We start from the raw sequence: 22,778 nt of genomic DNA on the forward strand, positions 1-22,778 counted from the left end.
CCCGAGAGAGTCCGGGCGGTGCAGAGTTTGCAGGAAGCACTCGGGGAAGAGTAAATACCGTGACAGCGGCAGGAGAGGGAATTGGGGACCCAGGAACGCTGCACCCTCCTTACAAACACTTAAGAGGTTCACGCAGTGATGAGTTCAGTGAAAAATACCTTTTAATGCGCTGTGGGAGCGCAAGAATTCACATTGCTCCTCCTGGATAGCGATCATTTTTGCGGAAGGCTGAAGTCGGCCCCGAGCCTGCCGGCCGGGGACCCACCCAGAGCTCCCCGCTCGTCACTGGCCTCTGGGAATGGGAAGTGCTTCCCCTCCCTCCCTCCCTCCCTCCCCCGGACCACACGATTCCATTTCCCCTTACTCACATTCTCCCGGGGACCAGACCTCTGGCTGGGTCAGGGCAGAAGAAAGCTTCTGGTCTGGCCCAGAGGCCCGGCAAGAGTCCATCTCTCTCTCGGGCCCGCCAGCCCAGGCTTTCCGGGAAGGGAGGGTTACAGGCTGTTGGCCACGGCCTCTTTGATGGTGATGGCCGGCGTGGGCCCAATGTGCGTCCAGATGTAGCCCTTCTCTGGGCGGGTGGGGACCGTGGGAAACGGGGAAGACCGGGACTTGAAATATTCGGAAGGGGCGTGGCAGACAAACTCCAAATACTCCATCTTCCTGGGGAGGTCCTCTTCTGGCCCTGAGAGGGGACATGGTGAGCCATGTGGGCGGCCCAGCCCAGCCCCGCCCTACCCCACCGCCCCTCTCCCTCCCGCTGCCCCTCGGCCCGTCACTGACCTAGGATGTAAGACGCGGGGTCAAACTGGTCCCTGGGGCTGACGGCGGTGGGCAGGAGCCAGGTCAGGGCGGCGCTCTTCTCGCAGTACTGGTCCTGGATGAAGCCCCGGATCTGAGCGAAGTACAGCTTTCCGTCCTGCTCATCGACCACCGAGACCACGTCTCCGAGCTGGTAGTACACGCCCTGCGGAAACACAGCGACTCCGGGGGGCGGCGCACTGGGAACCGGGCCAGGGGCTTGGCCCGAGACCGCATCCCGACCGGGAAGGGCCCTCCCTACGGAGACAACGTGGAGTCCCGGGGGCTCCCCCGGGACTGGCTACCCTCTCCGATCTGGGGAGGCCAGCCCAAGCCCACAAATCCAAGATGACGGCAACCACTTCTCTAGGCCCAATCCCTATTTCCCCCTCTGCTGCATCTCAGAACCTCAGGACTTGGAAACTGCCCCAAACCCCAGCAGCACTTCTATACGACCGACGGTATTTACTGAGCACTTATTCTGGGAAAAGCAGTTTGGCCAAGTGGAAAGAGCAGAGGCCTGAGATTCAGAAGGCCTGTGTTCTAATCCTGGCTCTGCCACTTGCCTACCGTGTGGCTTCAGGCAACTTATCTATGCCTTGGTTTCTTCATTTGTAAAATGGGGGTTCAATGCCTGGTCTGTCTACTAGAATGTAAACCCCATGTGGGGCAGGGGCTGTGCTCAACCTGATTATTCCATATCTATCCCAGTGCTTAGGACACGTAGTAAGCGCATAAAAAATACCATCATGATAATAGAGCTGGAAGACAAGATCCCTGCCCTCAAGGAGTTTATAACCTACCGGGGCAGGCACAAACTAAAATAAATTACAGGTAGGAGGAAGCAACAACAGAGTTTAAAGACATAAGCGTCTTTAGTGATACCACAGGTTTATCGAGGGGCAGGAGTGAGGGAAACAGGGTGGGAAGATTAAGTCTTCCATGAGACGGGATTTTAGGAGGGAAGAATAGTGGGCTGTCAGATGTTAACGGGGAGGGAGTTCCAGGCCACGGGGAGGACGTGGGCAAGGGGTTGAGGATGAGACAGATGACAGTGAGGTGCAGTAAGTAAACTGGCTTGAGAGGAGCAAAGTGGGGTGTAGTGGAAGAAGAATAAGGATAAGTAACCGGGGGGAGAGTGCTGATTGAGTGCCTTAAAGCCAAACTTTACAATCGGCTGCTTCCTCCTACCTGTCATTTATTTTACAGTCTGTCTCCGCGCTGCCCTGTAAGCTCCTATTGTACTCTCCCCGGTGCTTAATACAGGGCTCTGCTAGGAGTAAGTACTCAATAAATGCTACTGATTGAACTGAGCAGCATCTCTTATTGGAAAGAACAAGAGTCTAGGAGTCAAGAGAACTAGGTTCTAATACCAACTCTGCCACTTGCCTGCTGTGTGACCTTGGGCAAATCTCCAGCTTGTCTGGGCATCAATCAGTCGTATTTATGGAGCGCTTACGGAGTGCAGGGCACTTGGGAGAGTACCGGAATGATACCATCATTATTATTACGGTATAACAAGCCTGTCCACCACAAGCTTACGGTCTAGAGGGCCTCAGGCTCCTCATCTGTAAAATGGGGATTCAAAACCTGTTCTCCTTCCCCTGTAGAATGAAGCCCTTTTGTGGAACTGGAACTGTGTCTGCTCTGATTGTACTATATCTATTCCAGTGCCTAGTTCAGTGCTTGTCACAAAGAAAGCACTTAACACACACCCAAATATTATTACATCTCATCTACCCAGCAAGCCCACCTATCCTCTTGCCTCCATCCAGGTCACCGGCAGTTAGTTCGCCGGCACTTCAAACTCAGTACATCTGAAACCGAATAACCCATCTTCGCTCCTCGATCCCGTAACTTTGTTATTTCGGGCAAGAACGCCACCATCCTTCCCGACCTAGACGTCTCAGCCTCATCCTCGACCCCTCCCTCTCTTCCATCCTCATAGTCGGTCTACTGCAAAATCTTACCCATTCTTCCCAGAAGCCGTCTTCTCCCATGGCCTTCCCTGAGCCCCGCATTTGTCTGTCCCCCACCCCACTACCCTAACCTTTACCTATGCTCTCGGGTCTGTGCCCCTTAAGCATTCTGATACCCCACCCCCACCTAACAACACCTATTTCCCTATCCTTCCACTCTGCCACTTGCCCTCTTGGTAATTTATTTTACTGTCTACCCAACTAGATGGCACACACCTTGAGGGCAGTTTCTATGACCTCTGTTGTACTGTCTTCTCCCAAGCGCTAAGCACAGTGCTCTGCACACAGTAAGTGCTCCACGAACCTCACTGATTAACTGATTCCAACGCACCGCCTCCCAAATCCGCCCTCTCCTCTCCACCGGCTCGAGCTCTGGCCTTGCCTAGGCCGAGGACGCCCAGGCTACTGTGTCAGCCCCCTTGCTGTCTCCCTAACTCCGGCCTCTCCCCCTCTCCAATCCAGACCCCCAGAGAGCTCCGCCTCTTGGGAACATCGCTTGGCCCTCATCTCTCCACTCCTCAATACTCGACGGGGTGGTCTGGCAGAAAGATCACAGGCCGGGGACTAGGAGATCTGCTTTTAATCTCGACCTCGCCACTCCACTGCTGGGGATCTTGGACATGACCCTTAATTTCTCTCCGTCTCGGTTTCCTCATCTGTAAAATAGGGATTAAAATACTCTTTCTCCCTGCCAACGTAGGCTGTGAGCCCTGAGGGGGGCAAGGACTGTGTCTAATCTGATTATCCTGTAGCTGCGTAGCCTAGCGCTTAGCACAGTGCCAGAATCGGCACAGGGTCAGGGCTTCTAAAACACAATTATTATGAACCCTCCACCGGGTCCCCTTGTCTCTCCACATCATCCCCAGATTCTTCCCCGTCGGCTCCAAGGCTCCCGCCCACTAAGCCCACCTTATCTACGTGTTCTCCTCACCCGTTCCCCCCAGACCAACCTGCCGGCCGTGCCTCGCTCTCGACTCTCCCGCCTCCATCTCAGCGTGGCCAGGAGAAGCAGCACGGCCTGGTGGATAGAGCACGGGACGGGGAGTTAGGAGACGGGTTCTAATCCCAGCTCCTCCCCTAGTGTACTGTGGGACCTTGGACAAGTCACTCGACTTCTCTGGGCCTCGGTTCCCTCATCTGTAAAATGAAGATGTAAAACCCGTCGTCCTCCTCGAGACTGTGATTGTGTGTGATAGTGGATACAGCCCGGGCCTGGGAGTCGGAAGGTCACGGGTTCTAATCTCCGCTTCCCCGTCTGCTATGTGACCTTGGGCAAGGGATTCAGTTACCTTACCCGTAAAATGGGCTTAGGGACTGTGAAATCCACGTGGGACGGGGACTGCGTCCCACCCCAGCGCTTCGTACAGTGCCTGGCACATAGTAAGCGGTTAGACACCATGATCATTATTATTATCTGATTATATCTCCCCTGCTGCTTAGCTCAGTGCTGGGCACACAGTAAGTACTTAACAAATACCACAATTATTATTGCACCAATCAATGCATAGCTACAGAATAATGGCACCAAGCACTGCCACTTTAGAAAACTCTCTCCCTAGACAATGAGACATAACACCTTGACCAGGGTGTGCTTTTCAATGTTCCCAGAGTAGTTTTACCATCGGTGACTTCATCTGAGCCTCACAGGAGCCCTGTGAGGCAGGGAGAGCGGCTTTCTTAGCCCCATTTCACAGATGAGGAAAGTGAGAGACCACGCCCAGCCCGAGGTGACCCGGGGGCGGAGGTGGGCTTAGGATTCGGGTCTCCTGACTCTCCGCCCCGGGGTCAGTCCAGCCTCTGCCAGTCCAGCCTCTGTCCAACACTCTCCACCCTCCTTCAGAACCTTATTCAAAGCACCTCTCCTCCAAAGGCCTTCCCCCATTAAACCTTCTTTTTCCCTGCTCCCTCTCCCTCCTATGTCAACTATGCACTTCCTAGACCTGTTCCCTTCAAGCACTTGCTAGTCACCCTACCCTCGGTCCCACAGCATTTATGTACATATTTGTAATTTTTAAAAATTGCCTCCCCCTGTAGACTGTAGAGCTCCTTGTGGACCGGGAGCAGCAAGTCACTTAACTTCTCTGTGCCTCGATTCCCTCATCTGTAAAATGGGGATTGAGACTATAAGCCCCAGGTGAGGCAAGGGACTGTTTCCAACCCGATTTGTTTGTATCCATCCCAGTGCTCGGTACAATGCTTGGCACATAGTAAGCGCTTAACAAATACCATAATTATTAGTACCAACTTTGTTGTATTGTAATCTCCCAAGTGCTTAGTACAGTGCTCCGCACACAGTAAGCGCTCAATAGATACTACTGATTGGCGATAATTGTGGCATTTGTTAAGCACTTACTATGTGCCAAGCATTGTATTAAAGGCTGGGGTAGATAGAAAATAATCAAGTTGGACCCAGCCCCCGCCCCGCATGAGGCTCACGACCTAAAGGGAGAGAGAAGAGCTACTGAATCCCCATTTTACAGATGAGGAAACTGAGGCCCAGGGAAATTCAGGGACCTTGTCCAGGTTCGCCCAGCAGGCAAGTGGCAGAGCCAGGATAAGAATCCCGGTCTTCCGACTCCCAAGCTCGTGCTGCGTCCGATTAGGCCATCATACTGCTTCCCGCTCCAGAAAAAGAAAAAATCTACCCATCTCTGACCTCCACTCGACTGTAAGCTCCTCCAGCAGGCTGTAAACTCCGTGTGGGCAGGGATGATGGACTTGTACAACTTGGACCTGGACTCTCCCAAGCGCTTAGTACTATGCTCCCTTTAGTGGAAGCCCTCAATAAATAGCCTAGATTTTCCTTCTCCTTCTCCCTTCCTGCCGCCTCTCACGGACTCGGCCTAGACCAGGCCGGCCCAGCCTAACCCAGCGCCCCAGAAGCCATTTTCAGCAGATCCACTCCCCTCACCCGCTGCGAGCCCGGGGTCCCCGGCCCAGTCCCACCTCGCCCAGCCCAGCCCTCGCCTCGCCCGGCTGCTTGTCCTCGCCAGGCCTCGCCCTGCCAATTCTCAGAAGGCTCCCGGACGGGCCCGGGGGAGATTCCTTGAGGCCAGCAGTGGCGGCGGCGCTTGGGTCCCCCCGTGCCTCGGTGGCCGGGAGGCGCTCAGTCCGTGCCCGGCAGGCTGGGAGAGGGCAGGGCCCAGCGGACCTCCGGAGGTACCCACCTTGTGGAAGATGGACTCGGCGGTGACGACGGTGGACACGGCCTCGGGTGCTCTGATGGGCTGCGAGAGACCGAGAGGGGACACGAGGTCAGGATGGGGTGGGGGGAAGGGGCTCCGTCGGGAGACAAGAAAGCCGCTCTCTCAACGCTGGGACAACAGACTTCCTTCACACTGGGGATGGCGGCCGGGCGGGGACGGACTCAGGGCAGAGTGGGGCATCGACTCCGCCGTCCACGGGCCGCTAGTGGCCGCGGACCTGGCGAGCGGTGAGGTGCCTCGGGGCTGCCCCGCCTCAGCCGGAGTGAGAAGAGCGAGGGGAAGGAAGGCTCAGGCACTTGTCTGCTATTTCAGGAGAAATCAATCAGTCAATCCAGCCCCGCTGAGGGCTTGTTGGGGCTCCCCCGCTTCCCCGGCCCACGTTCCCACGGCAGGGTTTCCGTTCAGCACAGTCCAGGTGGCGGCCACGGGGCTGCAGGAGCCTGGCTTTTAAGCCCGGCTCTGCCACTCGTCTGCCGTGTGACCTTGGGCAAGTCCATTCACTGGGCCTCAGTTCCCTCCTGTGGAAAATGGGGACTGAGACTCTGAGTCCCACGTGGGACACGGATTGCGTCCAACCTGATTAGCCTGCACCTACCCCAGCGCTTAGAACAGTGCCTGGCACATAGTAAATGCTTAACGGATACCGTAAAAACAAGCGAAGAGTAGAGCCGGGGGGGAGTCTCCCAAGGCAGAAGCCGGGACCCACCACCGTAGAGTTCCAGCCAGGGAGGCTGCTGCAATCTTACATTCTTTAACTTGAAAATGTGTCGCCTCCCTTTGCCTTTGGTGGAAACTTTCTTTTCGGCGGCCGGGGCGGATTTGTATTTGGTGTTCCTCAGCCGGGCGGATCTCCTGTGGATTTCCTGCTTGCTCTGTCATCGAAGGGGACGGGGGAGGAGGGGAGGGGAGGGGCAGAGGGAGCAGAGAAAAATAAACGATGGGCGCCAGAGCGGTGGAGCCGTTTTAAGGAAGCAGCATGGCCCAGTGGTTAGAGCCCGGGCCCGGGAGTCACGAGGACATTGAGTTCTAATCCCGACCCTACTACTTGTCTGCTGTGTGACTCTGGGCAAGTCACGTCACTTCCCAGTGACGTGACTTGTTCCCTCATCTGTAAAATGGGGATTAAGATTGTGAGCTCCATGTGGGACAGGGATTGTGTCCAACTTGATGCTCCTGTATCTACCACGGCGTTTAGAACAGTGTTTGACACAAAGTAAGTGCTTAACAAGTGCCATTATTATTATTATTATTGTTCTGGCTCCCAGGCCAGATTCCCCCATCCAAGGCAGTGACAGGGGCCTTCCCAAGGGTTGTGTCCCCCACCCATCCCCGCCCACTTCTAGGGGAGGCAAAGGAGGGAAAGGAGAGGAGGGGAAGAAGCAGCGTGGCTCAGTGGAAAGAGCCTGGGCTTGGCAGTCAGAGGTCACGGGTTCTAATCCCGGCTCTGCCGCTAGTCAGCTGTATGACCTGGGGCAAGCCACTTCACTTCTCTGTGCCCCAGTTACCTCATCTGTAAAATGGGGATGAAGACGGTGAGCCCTACGTGGGACAACCTGATGACCTTGTATCTATCCCAGCGCTTGGAACAGTGCTCGGCCCATAGCAAGCGCTTAACAAATACCAACATTTAGAGAAGCGGCGTGGCTCGGTGGAAAGAGCCCGGGCTTGGGAGTCGGAGGCGACGGGTTCTAATCCCCGCTCTGCCACTTGTCAGCTGTGTGACTTTGGGCCCGTCACTTCACTTCTCTGAGCCCGGGCTTGGGAGTCAGAGGTCATGGGTTTGAATCCCCTCTCTCCCACTTGTCATCTGAGGGTGGACAAGTCACAATTTCTCTGTGCCTCAGTTCCCTCATCTGTAAAATGGGGAATAAGACTGTGAGCCTCATGGGGGACAATCTGATGACCCCGTATCTCCCCCAGCGCTCAGAACAGTGCTCTGCTCATAGTAAGCGCTTTAACAAACACCAACATCATCATTATTATTCTCCGGGCCTCGGGGACCCCATCCGTCAAACGGGGGTGAAGACTGGGAGCCCCACGGGGGACAACCTGATGACCCTGTATCCTCCCCGGCGCTGAGAGCAGGGCTCGGCACATAGCAAACGCTTAACAACTGCCATTATTCTTAGAGAAGCAGCGTGGCTCAGTGGAAAGAGCCCGGGCTTGGGAGTCAGAGATCATGGGTTCCAATCCCGGCTCAGCCACTTGACAGCTGTGTGACTGTGGGCAAGTCACTTCACTTCTCTGTGCCTCAGTTGCCTCATCTGTAAAATGGGGATTAACTGTGAGCCTCACGTGGGACAACCTGATTAGAACAGTGCCCTGCACATAGTAAGCGCTTAACAAATAGCAACATTATTATTAGTAGTAGTAAGAAGGGGAGGGTCGGGGCGGGTCTCACCTGCTTCCCGCCCCCGCCGTTGCTCTGCTGGGAGGCGGCGGCCGAGGTGCTGGCGAAGCCGGGCCCGCCGTAGCCTCCTCCTCCTCCACCTCCTCCTCCCCCGCCGGTGCCTCCTCCTGCTCCCGCGGCTCCCGGGACCGGTGCGGCGTTGGCCGGGGCCCCGCGGCCGGTGCAGCCGTGGCAGAGGATCTCGCCCTGCGCGCCCTTCTTCCACATGGACGAGGTGGTGGTGCGGCAGGCGCTGCAGGTGGGCTTCAGGCCCAGAGGCATGGCCGCGGCACGGCGGGGGAGCCCGGCCCCGCCGGACTCCCAACCCGCCCCGGTTCCCCGCCCCTCCGCCTCCGCCCGGGGGTCCGGCCCCGGTGCGGGAGGATGAGGATCAGGCCCGGGACCAGCCCTCAAGCGGCAGCCCAGCTGGCGGGAGCGGGGCGTGGGGGGAAAGGCAGGCCGGAAGCCTGGCCACTGCCAGCGGAAACCACCGAAACACACACCGGAAGCCTGGCGGGGACCGGGGAGCGGGGAGCGGGACCGCCTAAAGGCTCCGGACCTTCGGGCTCCGGGCTCCGGGCTTTCCCGCTCCGGACCTAAGGGCTCCGTCCGACTCCGGACTCCGGGCTTTCCCGCTCCGGCTCCTCACTCCGGGCTCCGGGCTTTCCGGCTCCGGACCTTCGGGCTCCGGCTCCGACTCCAGGTTCCGGACTTTCCGGCTCCGGACCTTCGGGCTCCGTCCACTCCGGACTTTCGGGCTCCGGCTCCGGACTCCGGGTTTTCCCGCTCCGGACCTTCGGGCTCCTGACTCCGGGTTTTCCCGCTCCGGACCTTCGGGCTCCTGACTCCGGACTCCGGGTTTTCCCGCTCCGGACCTTCGGGCTCCGTCCACTCCGGACCTTCGGGCTCCGGCTCCGGGTTTTCCCGCTCCGGACCTTCGGGCTCCGGCTCCTGACTCCGGGCTTTCCGGCTCCTGATCCGCATTCCTGGCTCCGGGCTTTCCGGCTCCGGCCTATGATAACAATAATAATAATATTGTCGGTATTTGTTAAGCGCTTACTATGTGCCGAGCACTGTTCTAAACGCTGGGGGAGACACGGGGTCATCACGTTGTCCCACGTGAGACTCCCAGTCTTTATCCCCATTTGACAGATGAGGTCACCGAGGCACCGAGAAGTGAAGTGACCTGCCCACAGTCCCACAGCTGACAAGTGGCAGAGCCGGGAGTCGAACCCGTGACCTCTGACTCCGAAGCCCAGGCTCTTTCCACTGTGCCACGCTGCTTCCCTCCCGCCTCTGCCACCTGTCAGCTGTGTGACTGTGGGCAAGGCACTTCACTTCTCTGGGCCTCAGTTCCCTCATCTGGAAAATGGGGATTAACTGTGAGCCTCATGTGGGACAACCTGATTACCCTGTATGTATCCCAGCGCTTAGAACAGTGCTCGGCACATAATAAGCGCTTAACAAATACCAACATTATTATCCCCAAAGTCCCGGCTCTTTCCACTGAATCACGCTGCTTCTCTAATAATAATAATAATAAAAATGGTATTTGTTAAGCGCTTACTATATGCCAAGCACTGTTTCTAAGCGCTGGAGAGGACACAAGGTGATCAGGTTGTCCCACGTGGGGCTCACCGTCTTCATCCCCATTTGACAGGCGAGGTCACTGAGGTCCAGAGAAGTGAAGTGACTTGCCCAAAATCACACAGCAGACAAGCGGCAGCGCCGGGATGTGAACCCATGACCCCTGACTCCCCAGCCCGGAGTTGGGATTTGGGAGTTGGGTCCCATTTGAACCCATGCCTGACTCCCCAGGCCAAGCTCTTTCCACGGAGTCACGCTGTGCTTACTATGTGCCAGCCCCAGCCCTGCCCCCTCACCATCAAACTCAACAGGTCCCAAATATTCTTTGGGCAAGTCACTTAACTTCTCGGTGCCTCAGTTACCTCATCTGTAAAATGGGGATGAAGACTGTGAGCCTCACGTGGGACAACCTGATTCCCTTGTGTCTACCCCAGCGCTTAGAACAGTGCTCGGCACATAGTAAGCGCTTAACAAATACCGACATTATTATTATATTCATATATTCATTCAGTCAGTCATTCACTCCATCGTACTTACCCTACTTGTTTTGTTAATGGGGTGTCCATCCCCTGGATTCTGTTTATCGTGTTTATGTTGTTTTATTTTTGTCCGTCCGTCTCCCCCGATTAGACTGTGAGCCCATCACCGGGCAGGGATTGTCTCTATCTGTTGCCGAATTGTCCATTCCAAGCGCTTAGTCCGGTGCTCTGCACATAGTAAGCGCTCGGCAAATACTATTGAATGAATGAATGAATACTTACTGCGTGCAGAGCACTGACCTAAACGCTTGGAATGTGCAATTGCTCAACAGGTAGAGACCATCCCTGCCCAACGACGGGCTCGCAGTCTAGAATGGGGGGAGACAGACAACAAAACAGGCACAAGTAGTCAGGCATCAAAATAGATAAACAGAATCATATATATATATCATTAATAAAATAGAGTAATAAACGATATGTACAGATATGCACAAGTGGTGTATGGAGGGGAAGGGGATAGAGCGGAGGGAGGGCTCCTCATCTTCCCGGCCAAACCCTGTCCTCCCCCGGACTTTCCCGTCACTGTAGACGACACCACCATCCTGGCCGTCTCTCACGGGCCTCGCCTAACCGCAGCTTTCCCCTTGACCCCGCTCTCCCGTCCAACCCGCTTATTCGATCGGGCACCAAATCCTGTCGGCCTCACCTTCACAACATCCCCAAGATCCGCCCTTCCTTCTCTATCCAAATGGCCACGGCTTTAAAACATGAAATGACAGTACCTGTCTCACTTGGCTTCCTCTGTGCCAAGCACTGCTCTAAGAGCTGGGGGAGATGCAAGGTCATCGGGTTGTCCCCCATAGGGCTCACAGTCTTCATCCCCATTTTACAGATGAGGGAACTCAGGCCCAGAGAAGGGAAGTGACTCGCTCCAAGTCACCCAGCTGGCAAAGGGTGGAGGCGGGATTAGAACCCACGCCCTCTGACTCCCCAGCCCGGGCTCTTGCCACTGAGCCACGGTCCACCTGGATGACCGCATCGGCCTCGTTGCTGACCACCCAGCCTCCTGAATCACCCCCTTGGCTCCTTCCCCCCCCTTCCCTGCCCCACACCACCTATGTCTCTATCTGTCATTTCATTTATATCGATGTCTTTTTCATTCATTCAATCGTATTTACTGAGCACTTACTGTGTGCAGAGCACTATACTAAGCGCTTGGGAAGTACAATTCAGCAACAAAGAGAGATAATCCCTGCCCACAACGGGCACACAGTCTAGAAGGGGGGAGACCGATATGAAAACAAGAGGCATCAGTAGATATTGATGTCTCTCCCCCCTCCCCCCAGGTGGTGAGTTCGTTGTGGACAGGGATTGTCACTTTTTATTGCTGTATTATACTCCCCCAAGCGCTTAGTACAGTGCTCTGCCCACAGAAAGCGCTCAACAAATATGATTGACTGAATGAATGAATGGACTGTAAGCTCGTTATGGGCAGGCAATGTGTCTGTTTATTGTTATAATGTGCTCTCCCAAGTGCTTAGTACAGTGCTCTGCCCACAGAAAGCACTCAACAAATACCATTGAATGAATGAATGGACTGTAAGCTCGTTATGGGCAGGCAATGTGTCTATTATTATAGCACTCTCCCAAGTGCTCAGTATAGTGCTCTGTGCACAGTAAGTGCTCAATAAATATCACTGAACGAATGAACAGGCCCAGGTCGGCTCAATGAAAAGACGTGGAGAAATGCTGCCGGCATCTGCGCAGTAGGGACGGGCGGTCAGCCCGGCCCAGGGAAGAGTCGTGTGACTTTTTTTTTTTAATGGTATTTGTTAAGCGCTTACTAGCTGCCAGGCTCCCCTCTCAGGATGGCCCCTGGAGAGTTTCCAGTCCTCTACCAGTCCCGACTATACCTCCCCATGCCACCCCGAGGTTGGGCAGTGGCTAGCCAGTGGCAGGCCATCTGCTACAAGTCAAAACTCACCTGTGCTGGGCAGCGGCGGCCTGGGAGAGAGTCCAGGGTGGATAATCAAGAGAAGCCCTGTGGCTCTGTGGAAAGAGCACGGGCTTGGGAGCCAGAGGTTGTGGGTTAAAATCCCGGCTCGGACACCTGTCAGCTGTGTGACTGTGGGCAAGTCACTTCCCTTCTCTGTGCCTCAGTTACCTCATCTGTAAAATGGGGATTAAGACTGTGAGCCTCACGTGGGACAACCTGATTACCCTGTATCTCCCCAACATTATTGTTATTATTATTACCGCACGAAGGAAGGCAGGGGTCAAACGCTTCCAGATTTTTACCAAGAAAATGCCACGGATCCACTACCAGAATGATTGCAGATGGAGAGTGTGGCGTTTTGGGAGAGAGGTGTCCACGGCGTCGGAGTCGGAGGTGACTCGAAAGCATAAGACGAGCTCCGATCCCGGCTCCGCCACTCGCCTGCTGCGTGACCTCGGGCACGACACTTCACTTTTCTGGGCCTCAGTGACCTCATCTGTAAAATGGGGATTAAGACTGTGAGCCCCATGTGGGACGGGGACTGTGTCCAACCTAATTACCTTGTCTCTACCCCAGCGCTTAGAACAGTGCACGGCACAGAGCTGGCGCTCAAGGAGTATTATAATATTATTCTGCACTTCTGAGCAGACTGCAAACTCCTCTCTGGGCTGTAAATGAATCTCTGGAATGTAAACTCGTTGTGGGCCTGGAGGATTCTGCTGAGGGGGTGGGAGGGAGGGGCGGGTTCCATGGGGGACGGGGGCAGGTGAGGAGGGTCCCGGTGGGGGGGGGGGGGTGAGGCAGGTGGGTGGTCGTGGGTCGGAGGGGAGGGTCCCGGGGGGACAACTGGGCTGGGGCGGGGACAGGTTGGAGGGGAGAGGGGTCCGGGGGCCTGGGGGGAGGGGATGGAGGGGGGGGTCGGTTCTATGCGGGGGGGGGGGCGGGTTCCAAGGGCGGTAACGGCCGGGCCCCGTGCCCTGGCGGCTGTGCGACCCGGAGGGCGAGCGGAGGGGGCCGGAGGGCGAGCCCACCCACACCCAGGTCCAGGCAGGAGCTCGGTGGCGGCCGCAGGGACGGACAGGACGGACGGGAGGATGAGGGAGGGACGGAAGGATGGAAGGCTGGAGCTTTGGGCCTGGCCCCCCCCCCCCCCCCGGCTGACCTCGAATTGTCCATTCCTAACGCTCAGTCCAGTGCTCTGCACATAGTAAGCGCTCAATAAATACGATTGAATGAATGGACGTCGGGGGGAGGTCAGCGGGTCCCGACCCTCGGGTGGGGGGTCCCCGGGCCCCCAGGCTCACTCACACCGACTCTGGCCGGGCCTGCCGAGGGGCCTCGGGAAAGTCACTCCCCCTCTCTGGGCCTCGGGGCTCCTCTCTGCCAAATGAGGAAGGAGGTCCCTGCCGAAAGGCCCCGCCGGAAGGCGCTCAGTACAGTGCTCTGCTCCCAGCTAGCGCTCGATAAATACGACGGAATGAAAAGGCCCCGCCTCTCGGCCCTGCCTCTTGAGAGACCATTCGTTCATTCAATGGTATTTATTGAGCGCTTACTATGTGCAAAGCGCTGGACTGAGCGCTCGGAAAGTACAATTCGGCAATAGATAGAGACAACCCCTACCCAGCAACGGGCTCACGGTCTAAAAACCAAACAAAACCAGTAGGCTGGAGTCAGTATCATCAAGATGAATGGAATCATTCAATTCAATCGTATTTATTGAGCGCTTACTATCTGCAGAGCACTGGACTAAGCGCTTGGAATGGACAATTCGGCAACAGATAACAGTCCCTGACCATTGACGGGCTTATAGTCTAATCGGGGGAGACAGACAAAAAAAATCCTAGATATAGACACATCATTAACAAATGAATAGAGTAATAAATAATATATGCAAGTATGCACAAGTGCTGTGGGAAGGAGAAGGGGGTAGAGCAGAGGGAGGGAGGAGGGGGGATGGGGAAGGGAGAAGGAACAGAGGGAAAGGGGGGCTCAGTCTGGGAAGGCCTCCTGGAAGAGGTGAGCTCTCAGTAGGGATCCGAAGAGGGGAAGAGAGTTAGTTTGGGGGAGGTGAGGAGGGAGGGCGTCCCAGGTCACAGGTAGGCAGGGGGTTGGGGGGATGGACTGAAGAACGGTGCCTGGCACGTAGTAAAGCGCTTAACGAATGCCATATTTATGATTATTTGCAGGGATCGACGTTTCCCCCCGCCCCCGCACAGTCAGCGTCCCGGCACAGGGGATTTGTGGATGAAGCTTCAGCCTGCCGGGAATTTGTCCCCGCCCTAGCGTTTCGGAGAAGTGGTTGTCCTTCCCCGAGGGGAGAGATCCGGGAGTCCCCGGCGTTGGGCCGGGATGGCCCGGCAGCCGTTGGCCCGGGAGGGGGCGGAGGTCAGACCCCCTCCCCCTTCCCCGGGACGGGGGAGGGGGAGGGGAAGAGGGGGGAGGGCGCACCCAGCCATCCTTGTGCCGACCCCTCCCCGCCCCAAAACACCCCCCCCCCAACAGGGGTTGGGAAGCGGCTTCGGAGGCTGTGGAGCCGGACCCCATCGTTCAATCAGTCAATTTATTCATCCAGTCGTATTTATTGAGCCATTACTGTGTGCAGAGCACTGTACTGAGCGCTCGTTAAACGCAATTCGATTCGGCAACAGACACAATCCCTACCCAGCGGCGGGCTCTTATTGCGCGCTTGCTGTGGGCAAATAAGCAGCGGCATGGCCTAGCGGATGGAGCTCGGGCCTGGGAGTCTGAAGGTCATGGGTTCTAATCCCACTCGGCTCCGCCGCCTCTCTGCTGTGTGACCTTGGGCAAGTCACTTCTCGGGGCCGCGGTTCCCTCCAACTGGAAAATGGGGATTAGGACTGTGAACCCCACGTGGCAGGGGGACTCTGTCCAACTCGATTACCTTGTATCTACCCCAGCGCTTAGAACAGCGCCTGGCACAGAGTTACAGCTTAACAAATACCGTCATTACTATTATCATTAGTACCCAGCACGTCGAACCCCGGAGCTAGGCCGGACGCTCTTGGTGGGCAGGGAACGTGTCCAGTTCCGGGTCTGTTGGGTTCTCATTCGTTCATTCGTTGATGCGATGGTATTGGTATAACGTTGGTACTTGTTAAGCGCTTACTATGTGCAGAGCACTGTTCTAAGCGCTGGGGCAAACACGGGGTAATTAGGTCGTCCCACTTGGGGCTCACAGTCTTCATCCCCATTTTCCAGATGAGGTGACTGAGGCCCAGAGAAGTGAAGTGCCTCGCCCACAGTCACCCAGCTGACAAGTGGCAGGGTCGGGGTTCGAACCCGCGACCTCTGACCCCAGCCCGGGCTCTTGCCACCGGGCCACGCCGCTTCTCCGCTCGAGTGCGGAGCACTGCGCTGAGCGCTCGGAGAGGACCGTCCGGCGAGAAAGAGAGGCGATCCCTCCCCGACCCCGGGCTGAGGGTCTCCACTCCCGGGGCGGGGCGGGGCGGGGCGGAGGCGGCCCGGTGAGCGGAGGGCGGCTGTCCCGCAGGCCGGCAGCTCCGTGGTGGAGATGGGCCGGACCCGCTCCGGCTCCCCGGGCTACGCCGACCTGGACGTGGCGGACGCCTTCTCCGAAAAATCCGTCCGCAGGGGTGAGGCCCCCACCGGGCCCCCACCGGGCCCCCACCGGGCCCCTGGAGGACCCGGACTGGCGACCCCCGGGACCCCCGGACTGGGCCCTGGGGCCTTTCCCCCCCAGGGGAAGCCGAGGCGGGGGCTCCACCCGGGGGGGACGGAGCGGGGCCTGAGCGGCCGGAGGGGGGGACGGACAGAAGGACCGGCTGCGGGGGGGATGGAGGGATGGAAGGAAGGACGGACGGACGGACGGACCGACCGGGGGAGGGGGCAGAAGGAACGTAGCGGCTGTTGTGGCCCCAGATTTCGTCCGGAAAGTGTACTTCATCCTGGCGCTGCAGCTGACGGCCACCACGGCCATCATCTGCACCGTTATTTACCTGTGAGTGTCCGGGCGGGGGCCGGGGGGACCCGGGGCCGGGGTCGGGGGGAATCCGGCCCCCTCCCCCAGCCCGCCCCCTCCCTCCCCGCTCTGTCCGGCAGGGAGCCGCTCAACAAGTGGGTGCAGCTAAACCGCTGGTTCACCTTCGCGCTTTTGTGAGTGGAGCGGGCCCCCAACCCCAACCCCAGCCCCCTCACCCCCTGCAGGGGCCCGGGGCGGGGGGCGGTGGACGGTCCGGCCCCGGGCCCGGCTCCAGCCCCAGCCGCCGTCCGGAGCGAACCGTTGTCCGTCCGTCCGTCCGTCCGTCCGTCCGTCCGTCCGTCCGTCCGTCCGTCCGTCCGTCCGTCGGCCCGTCCCGCGCAGCCCAGCCCTCTTCGGCCTGATCATCACCCTGGCCTGCTTCGAGGAGCCCCGCCGCCGCCTCCCCCTCAACTTCATCCTGCTGGGCCTCTTTGTCAGTACTCGGGACCCCCGCCCCCGCCCCACGACCCCCCTCCCGGCCCCCAGTCCCGGCCCCCGGCCCCCGGCCCCTTCCCGGGACCGGCCGGGACGGCCCGGCCCGGAGCCTCGGCCCATCCGCCCCCCTTCCTCGCCCTCCCCCACACTAGCCGCCCCCTCCCCTCCCCTCCCCTCCCCGGGCGCCCCCCACCCACCGGCGGCGCCCCCCGTTTCCTCTGCAGACGGTGCTGGAGGGGCTGCTGCTGGGAGCCGTGTCGGTGTAAGCTCCGACGGGACCCTCCGGGCGGGGGGCGGCGGCCGAGGGGGGCGGGGGGCGACCGAGGAGGGCGGCCGCTGACCGGGTCCGCCTCCTCCCAGCTTCTTCGAGGTGGACGTGGTGCTCTGGGCGCTGGGAGCCACGGCCTTCGTCAGCTTCGGACTGTCCCTGTTCGCCCTGCAGACCAGGGTCAGCGCCCGGCCCACGGTCCCGCCCTCTGCCCCCTGCCCCTTGCCCCCTGCCCACCTCGCTCTAGGCCCCGGGGCGGGGGCTCCTCAGCAGGCCCAGACCCCCCGCCCCCTCGCCCCCCGGACGCTCCCCTTCGGGAGGTTCAATCGGTCCATTCGCCGGTGCCCACCGAGCCCCTACCGCGGTGCCCAGCGCTTGGGAGGGTACAAGAGAGTTAGAAGACGAGGCCCCTTGCCCTCAGGGAGCTTCCAGCCAGGCAGGGTCCAGGAGGGGGACCGGGGTGGCCGAAAGACGGGAGACCCCCGGGCCCGGTGAAGCGGTGGGGCGAACGGCCAATCTCCCAACGGGGTGGATGGCCCCGCGGCCTTCAGGATCGCTCGCCGGTCGGCTTAGCCCTTCGCGGAGAAGGGAGGAGAGGCTCCGAGTGGAAAACTAGAACCACCCTTACACAGACAGAGCCACCTCCGGAGAAGCACCGCGGCCCGGTGGAAATCGTGGAGAGAACGCAGGCCCGGGAGGCGGGGGGACCCGGGTCCTGATCCCGGCCCCGCGGTTTGTCGGCCGAGTGATCTCGGGCAAATCGCTTCACTTCTCTGTGCCCGTTAACCTCAGCTGTGAAACGAGGATTGAGCTTGTGAGCCCCATTTGGGCAGGGACTCTATCCAACCCGAATATCTTGTACCTAACGGCGGTCGGTACGGTGACCGTCACGCAGCCAGCGCTTAACGGGTATCACGGTCATTATTATTATCATTAACTTGGGCATAGCCCCGTGCTGTGATCCCTTGGGGACGCGGGAGGTGGCCGAGGGACACCGGCGACAGAATTCTCTCCCCTTCCCCGAGGGCGGCGAAGGGTCCGGGGGTTCATCGGGGCAGACGAACACACCCTCGCACCCAGATCTCTCCCCTTTAAGCGCTCGATACTCCCCCCTCCCTTAGCACCACAGCACTTATGTCCACATCGGTAATTTATTTAAACGTCTTTCTCCCCCTCTAGGCTGTAAGCTCCTTGTGGGCAGGGAACGGGTCTACCGACCCTATGGTGTTGTCCTCTTCCGAACGCTTATTCATTCATTTAATGGTATTTATTGAGCGCTTACTATGCGCAGAGCACTGTACTAGGCGTTTGGAATGTACAATTCGGCAACAGGGATAGAGACGATCCCTGCCCGACAAAGGGCTCACGGTCTAAACGGGGGAGACGGACAACAAAACAAAACAGGTAACCTGGTGTCCATGTCATCAAGATAAATGGAATCATAGATATAGATACATCATTAACAAAATGAATAGAGTGATAAATGATATATTCAAATAGGCACAAGTGCTGTGGGGAGGGGAAGGGGGGAGAGCAGAGCGAGGGAATAGGGGAATGGGGAGGGGGGGAGGAGGAGCAGAGGGAAAGAGAGGGCTCAGTCTACGAAGGCCTCCTTAGCACCGTGCGGTGCACGGAGTAAGTGTTCAATAAATGCCATTAATAATGATGGTATTTGTTAAGTGCTTACTATGTGCCAAGTACTGTTCTAAGCACTGGGGTAGATACAAAGTAATCAGGTTGGCCCACGTGGGGTTCACAGTCTTCATCCCCATTTTACAAGATGAGGTAATCGAGGCACCGAGAAGTCAAGTGACTTGCCCAAAGTCGCACAGCTCGTAGCGGAGTCAGGATTAGAACCCACAACCTCTGACTCCCAAGCCCATGCTCTTTCCACTAAGTCACGCTGCCTCGATTGATTGACGGTGCAGGCGAGGGCTCAGTGGTGTGGGTTGGGCTGGGACAGGCCCCGGGCCCAAACTTCCCTAGCGGCCGCAGGAAAACCCTTCTCGCTTGGTTCTACGGAAAGTGGAAACTCAGAGCGGGGCCTCCGGGGTGCAAATCCTTCCTTTCCTTCCTGCCTTCCTCCTTCTAGGCTGGAGGGGTGGGGGGTGGGGTGCCTAGGCTGGGGGTGGGGACCCTTGTGGGTCAGCCAGAGGCCGCCCCGGGTGGGCGGCCGGGCCCGCCGGCCGACGGTGCGGTGAGGGGGCCCCTCGGGTCGCTGTCGTCCTCAGTGGGACTTCACGGCGGCCCTGGGCTTCCTGTGGGTTCTGGTGCTGGTTCTCCTCGCCTACGGGATCATCGCCGCCATCGTCCAGTCCCAGGTAACCCCCCCGAGGGGGTCCCGCCGGAACCGTCCCGCTCCAAACCGGCACTCGACCGCCGCCACCTTCCTCCCTCCGACTGCTCCCCCCAACCGTCCACCTCCTCAGTCTGCGCTCTCACGCCCACGGCCCACCTCCCCGTCCGTCCTTCCACCCCTCACCCCCCACCACCGTCGTCCTCTTCTATCCTCCCACCACCCACTCCCCGCCTCCTCAATCTGTCCTCAGACCTCCACCGCTCTCCTCCGCAGTCTCTCCCTCCAACCCCTATGCACTTGGGGGTGGGAGGGATGGGTGAGGGTGGTGTTTGAGTGCGTGTACGCTTGCAGGCACTTGCACACACGCACCGACCACCTATCTTGTCAAACTCTGCCTCTGGGGTTGCTGCTTCAGCAGCGAACGTGCTCTTTCCTCTCTCTCACAGTGGCTCAGGATCTTGTACGCGTCTTTTGGGACCCTGATCTTTGCAGTGGTGAGGATCTTTGTCCTGCTGTCCCCTGCCTGATCCCCGTCCCTGCACCCCTCCCCTTGGCTCCCGGGTCCGGGGCCAGACCTCAGGGAAAAGAGCCCAGCCGTAGGGACGGCATCAGATCGGGAGTCTGTGCCCACGGTGGGCGGAGGAGCGAGGAGGGCGTCCAGTCGCTGGCCGCGTGACTTGGGGTGGGACGGGCATCCGTTACGGTGCCCCGCATCCGGCGGGTGCTGCGTACAGTGCCCCGTACACAGCCGGCGCTCAGCACGGCAACCTACGCGGCAGGCGGTGCAGTGCTCCTCGATTAGTCGGTGGTATTTATTGAGCACTTACTGCGTGCAAAGCACTGTACTAAGCGCTTGGGTGAGGACTACGACAGAGTTGGTAGGCCCGTTCCCTGCCCACAACGGACTTAACGGTCTAGAGGAGGAGAGAGTACAGTTAGGGACAGTACAATTAGGGCTATGTACATTATTAAGTGCTAGAGCTAAGGGTGGAGAGACTATCAAGTGCTTCAAGGGGGCAAGTTCGTAGGCGACACGGAGAGGGAGTAGGGATAAAAAAGGCTTAATGGGGTAGGCGTCCAGTCCGGTGGCCCAGTGCCCTGCAGATGGCTGGAGGGGTTGGGGAGGGGGTGGGAGGCGGGGGGCGGAGGCGGAACCTCTTGGAGAGGGCAGCCAGCCCAAGGCCCTGAGCCACGAGGGTTTCTCGGGGCCTGCCTGCCTTCCTTCCTCCCAGTACCTGGTAGTGGACACGCAGCTCATGCTGGGAGGGCACCACCGCTACAGCCTGTCCCCCGAGGACTACGTCTTCGCCGCCCTCAACCTCTACCTGGACATCTTCACCCTCTTCCTGCTGATCCTGGAGCTCATCGGACTGACGCGTTAGGCCGGCGGCCTCCGGGAGACCGCGCGTGGGCCGTCTGGGCGTTTAACTTGTGCCCGCGTCCTCTGCCCGCCCCCCCCAACCCCGTGGCTCACCCGGCTCCGATCGCCTCCTCCGGGCTCTCCTACCCACCGGCCGGAACCGGTGGCGTCTCGCTAAAATAATAAAATAACCAATGACCATTCCTCCTCTGTCCCTCTCTCCTCCCCAGACCGGACTCTATTCGGGTGGGTGCGGGGACTAAATGATCGGTGTGGGTCTCAATGCAGGGGAAGGGAGGAGAGAGGACATGGCTAAAGGACGAGCCTGGGAGTCGGAAGGACCTGGGTTCTAATTCCGGCTCTGCTGCTTGTCGACGGTGTGACCTTGGGGAGGTCGTTTAACCTCTCTGTGCTTTAGTTTTCTCACCTGTAAAACGGGGATTAAGACGGTTAGTCCCATGTGGGACGTGGATTGTGTCCGACCTGATTAGTTTGTATCTATCTACCCCAGCGCTTTGTATTCATTCGTCCAGTCGGATTAATTGAGCGCTTACCACGGGCAGAGCACTGTACTGAGCAATTGGAAAATATAATACAGCAATAAACAGAGACAATCCCTGCCCACAACGGGCCTAGCACACAGTAAGCACGTAACGGATACCATAAAAAAAAAGGGACAGGGCGTGGCTGGCTGCCTGGCTGCCATTTGGACCCCCCACTCAGATGAGGAGCTGGGAAGCCTGCTGTTGGTAGCCCTGGGATCCCCGTATCCAAACCTCCTTAGCCGCGGCTCTGCCCCAGCAGCTTGTTTCTCTAAGCCCCGGGCCCGAGAGGCCCAGCCACGGCGGTGACCCCCGACCCCGGGGTCACCGTGGTTAGCTGCAGGGCCTCGCACCTGCAGGGGTTGCAGACGGGCTCAGCAGCCTGCCCGCTTTTCCTCATCTGCGAAATGGGGAGAACAGTCTCCACCCCTCTGGGAAAAATGAGGTCACCGGAGTGAAGGCTCTTTGATGGGGAAGAGAAAGAGCTACACAGACTCCAGGGTGCGTGCACGTGTGGGTGTGCAGATGTGAGAGCGTGTGCTGAACAGCACCACCCTCTGCGTATGAAGGTGACGCTACTGTCAGGCAGCACGTTCTGGTCTCTGCGCGAGGGCTAGAACGGACAGATTGTGTGCCGGACCCTCCTCTCCACTCCGGATCTGTACACTCCGCCCTCTGTCCCATCATCCAGCCCACGACCCCCATAATGGTGCCTGCTGCCCGCAGAGCTCCATATTGGGCTCTTGGTAGAGTCCATTCATTCAATAGTATTTACTGAGTGCTTACTATGTGCAGAGCACTGTACTAAGCGCTTGGAATGGACAATTCGAGAGTCCTATAAAAGACACTGTCCCTATAAAAGACACGGTCCCCACCCTCGAGGGGCTTTCCTGTCTAGTGCACTTGCCCCAGGCAGGGCCTCATAGCATTTTCAAATCTCCCTCTTCATGTACAGCAGTCATGGTCTTTACCGAGTTCAGAAGCACAGGACAAGCTCCCTACCCTCCAGCAGCTCACATTCAATAATAATAATGATAGTATTTGTTTAGTGCTTACTATGTGTCAAGCACTGTGCTAAGCGCCGGGGTAGATGCAAACTAATCGGGTTGGACACGGTCCCTCTCCCACATGGGGCTCTACGGGTTTTAATTCCCAATTTACAGATGAGGTAAGAAGCACGGAGAAGCGAAGTGACCGGGCCAGGGTCACCCACCAGACCAGCGGAGGAGCCGGGACTAGAAGCACAGAGAAGTGAAGTGACTTGCTCGAGGTCACACAGCCGACAAGCGGAGGAGCCGGAATTAGAGCCCGGGCCTGTTGTCTCTCCACTAAGCCATGCTACTTCCCTCATCCAGCCCTTTGTCTGTCCAGGGCCTCTTCTCCGAGAAGGTCAGCAAACTCTCTCCTGACTTCTGTCCCCCCATGGTGGTCCACCTG

General features: G+C 58.3%; 2 protein-coding genes across 3 annotated transcripts; one reads left to right on the plus strand and one right to left on the minus strand.

The window, feature by feature from the left end:
• Positions 1-139: 139 nt before the first annotated feature.
• GATAD1 (GATA zinc finger domain containing 1) lies at positions 140-8,864 on the minus strand. The gene is made up of 5 exons (XM_029070597.2): positions 8,388-8,864; positions 6,733-6,858; positions 5,948-6,007; positions 784-967; positions 140-685 (listed from the first exon to the last, which is right to left on the minus strand). The coding sequence occupies exons 1-5, from the start codon at positions 8,655-8,657 to the stop codon at positions 495-497; spliced, it is 831 nt and encodes a 276-aa protein (XP_028926430.1). The 5' UTR covers positions 8,658-8,864; the 3' UTR covers positions 140-494.
• Positions 8,865-14,696: 5,832 nt separating this feature from the next.
• Positions 14,697-21,003, plus strand: LOC114813758 (protein lifeguard 2-like). Of its 2 annotated transcripts, XM_029070598.2 has the most exons (10): positions 14,697-14,822; positions 15,949-16,051; positions 16,338-16,416; positions 16,518-16,571; positions 16,780-16,870; positions 17,097-17,134; positions 17,233-17,320; positions 19,372-19,461; positions 19,886-19,933; positions 20,672-21,002. In XM_029070598.2, exons 1-10 carry the CDS (start codon positions 14,787-14,789, stop codon positions 20,819-20,821), a joined length of 777 nt encoding a protein of 258 aa, XP_028926431.1. In that variant the 5' UTR covers positions 14,697-14,786; the 3' UTR covers positions 20,822-21,002. The 2 variants fall into 2 exon arrangements, with proteins under 2 accessions (XP_028926431.1, XP_039768919.1); XM_039912985.1 differs by lacking the exon at positions 17,097-17,134 and having other exon boundaries at positions 20,672-21,003.
• The last annotated feature ends 1,775 nt before the right edge of the window (positions 21,004-22,778 follow it).

This window comes from Ornithorhynchus anatinus, chromosome 8 (genome assembly GCF_004115215.2).
Source record: "Ornithorhynchus anatinus isolate Pmale09 chromosome 8, mOrnAna1.pri.v4, whole genome shotgun sequence".
NCBI classification, from domain to species: domain Eukaryota; kingdom Metazoa; phylum Chordata; class Mammalia; order Monotremata; family Ornithorhynchidae; genus Ornithorhynchus; species Ornithorhynchus anatinus.

Bases quoted from the DNA above. Each gene is read 5' to 3' on its own strand.
- GATAD1 (XM_029070597.2), bottom strand. From the start codon at position 8,657: ATGCCTCTGGGCCTGAAGCCCACCTGCAGCGCCTGCCGCACCACCACC. The intron at 6,859-8,387 runs GTGAGACCCGCC...CTTCGATGACAG, and splicing joins ACGGCGGGGGCGGGAAGCAG to AGCAAGCAGGAAATCCACAG. The intron at 6,008-6,732 runs GTAAGATTGCAG...GGTCTCTCGCAG, and splicing joins ACATTTTCAAGTTAAAGAAT to CCCATCAGAGCACCCGAGGC.
- LOC114813758 (XM_039912985.1), top strand. From the start codon at position 14,787: ATGGCCCGGCAGCCGTTGGCCCGGGAGGGGGCGGAG. The intron at 16,052-16,337 runs GTGAGGCCCCCA...TTGTGGCCCCAG, and splicing joins CGAAAAATCCGTCCGCAGGG to ATTTCGTCCGGAAAGTGTAC. The intron at 16,572-16,779 runs GTGAGTGGAGCG...CGTCCCGCGCAG, and splicing joins TGGTTCACCTTCGCGCTTTT to CCCAGCCCTCTTCGGCCTGA.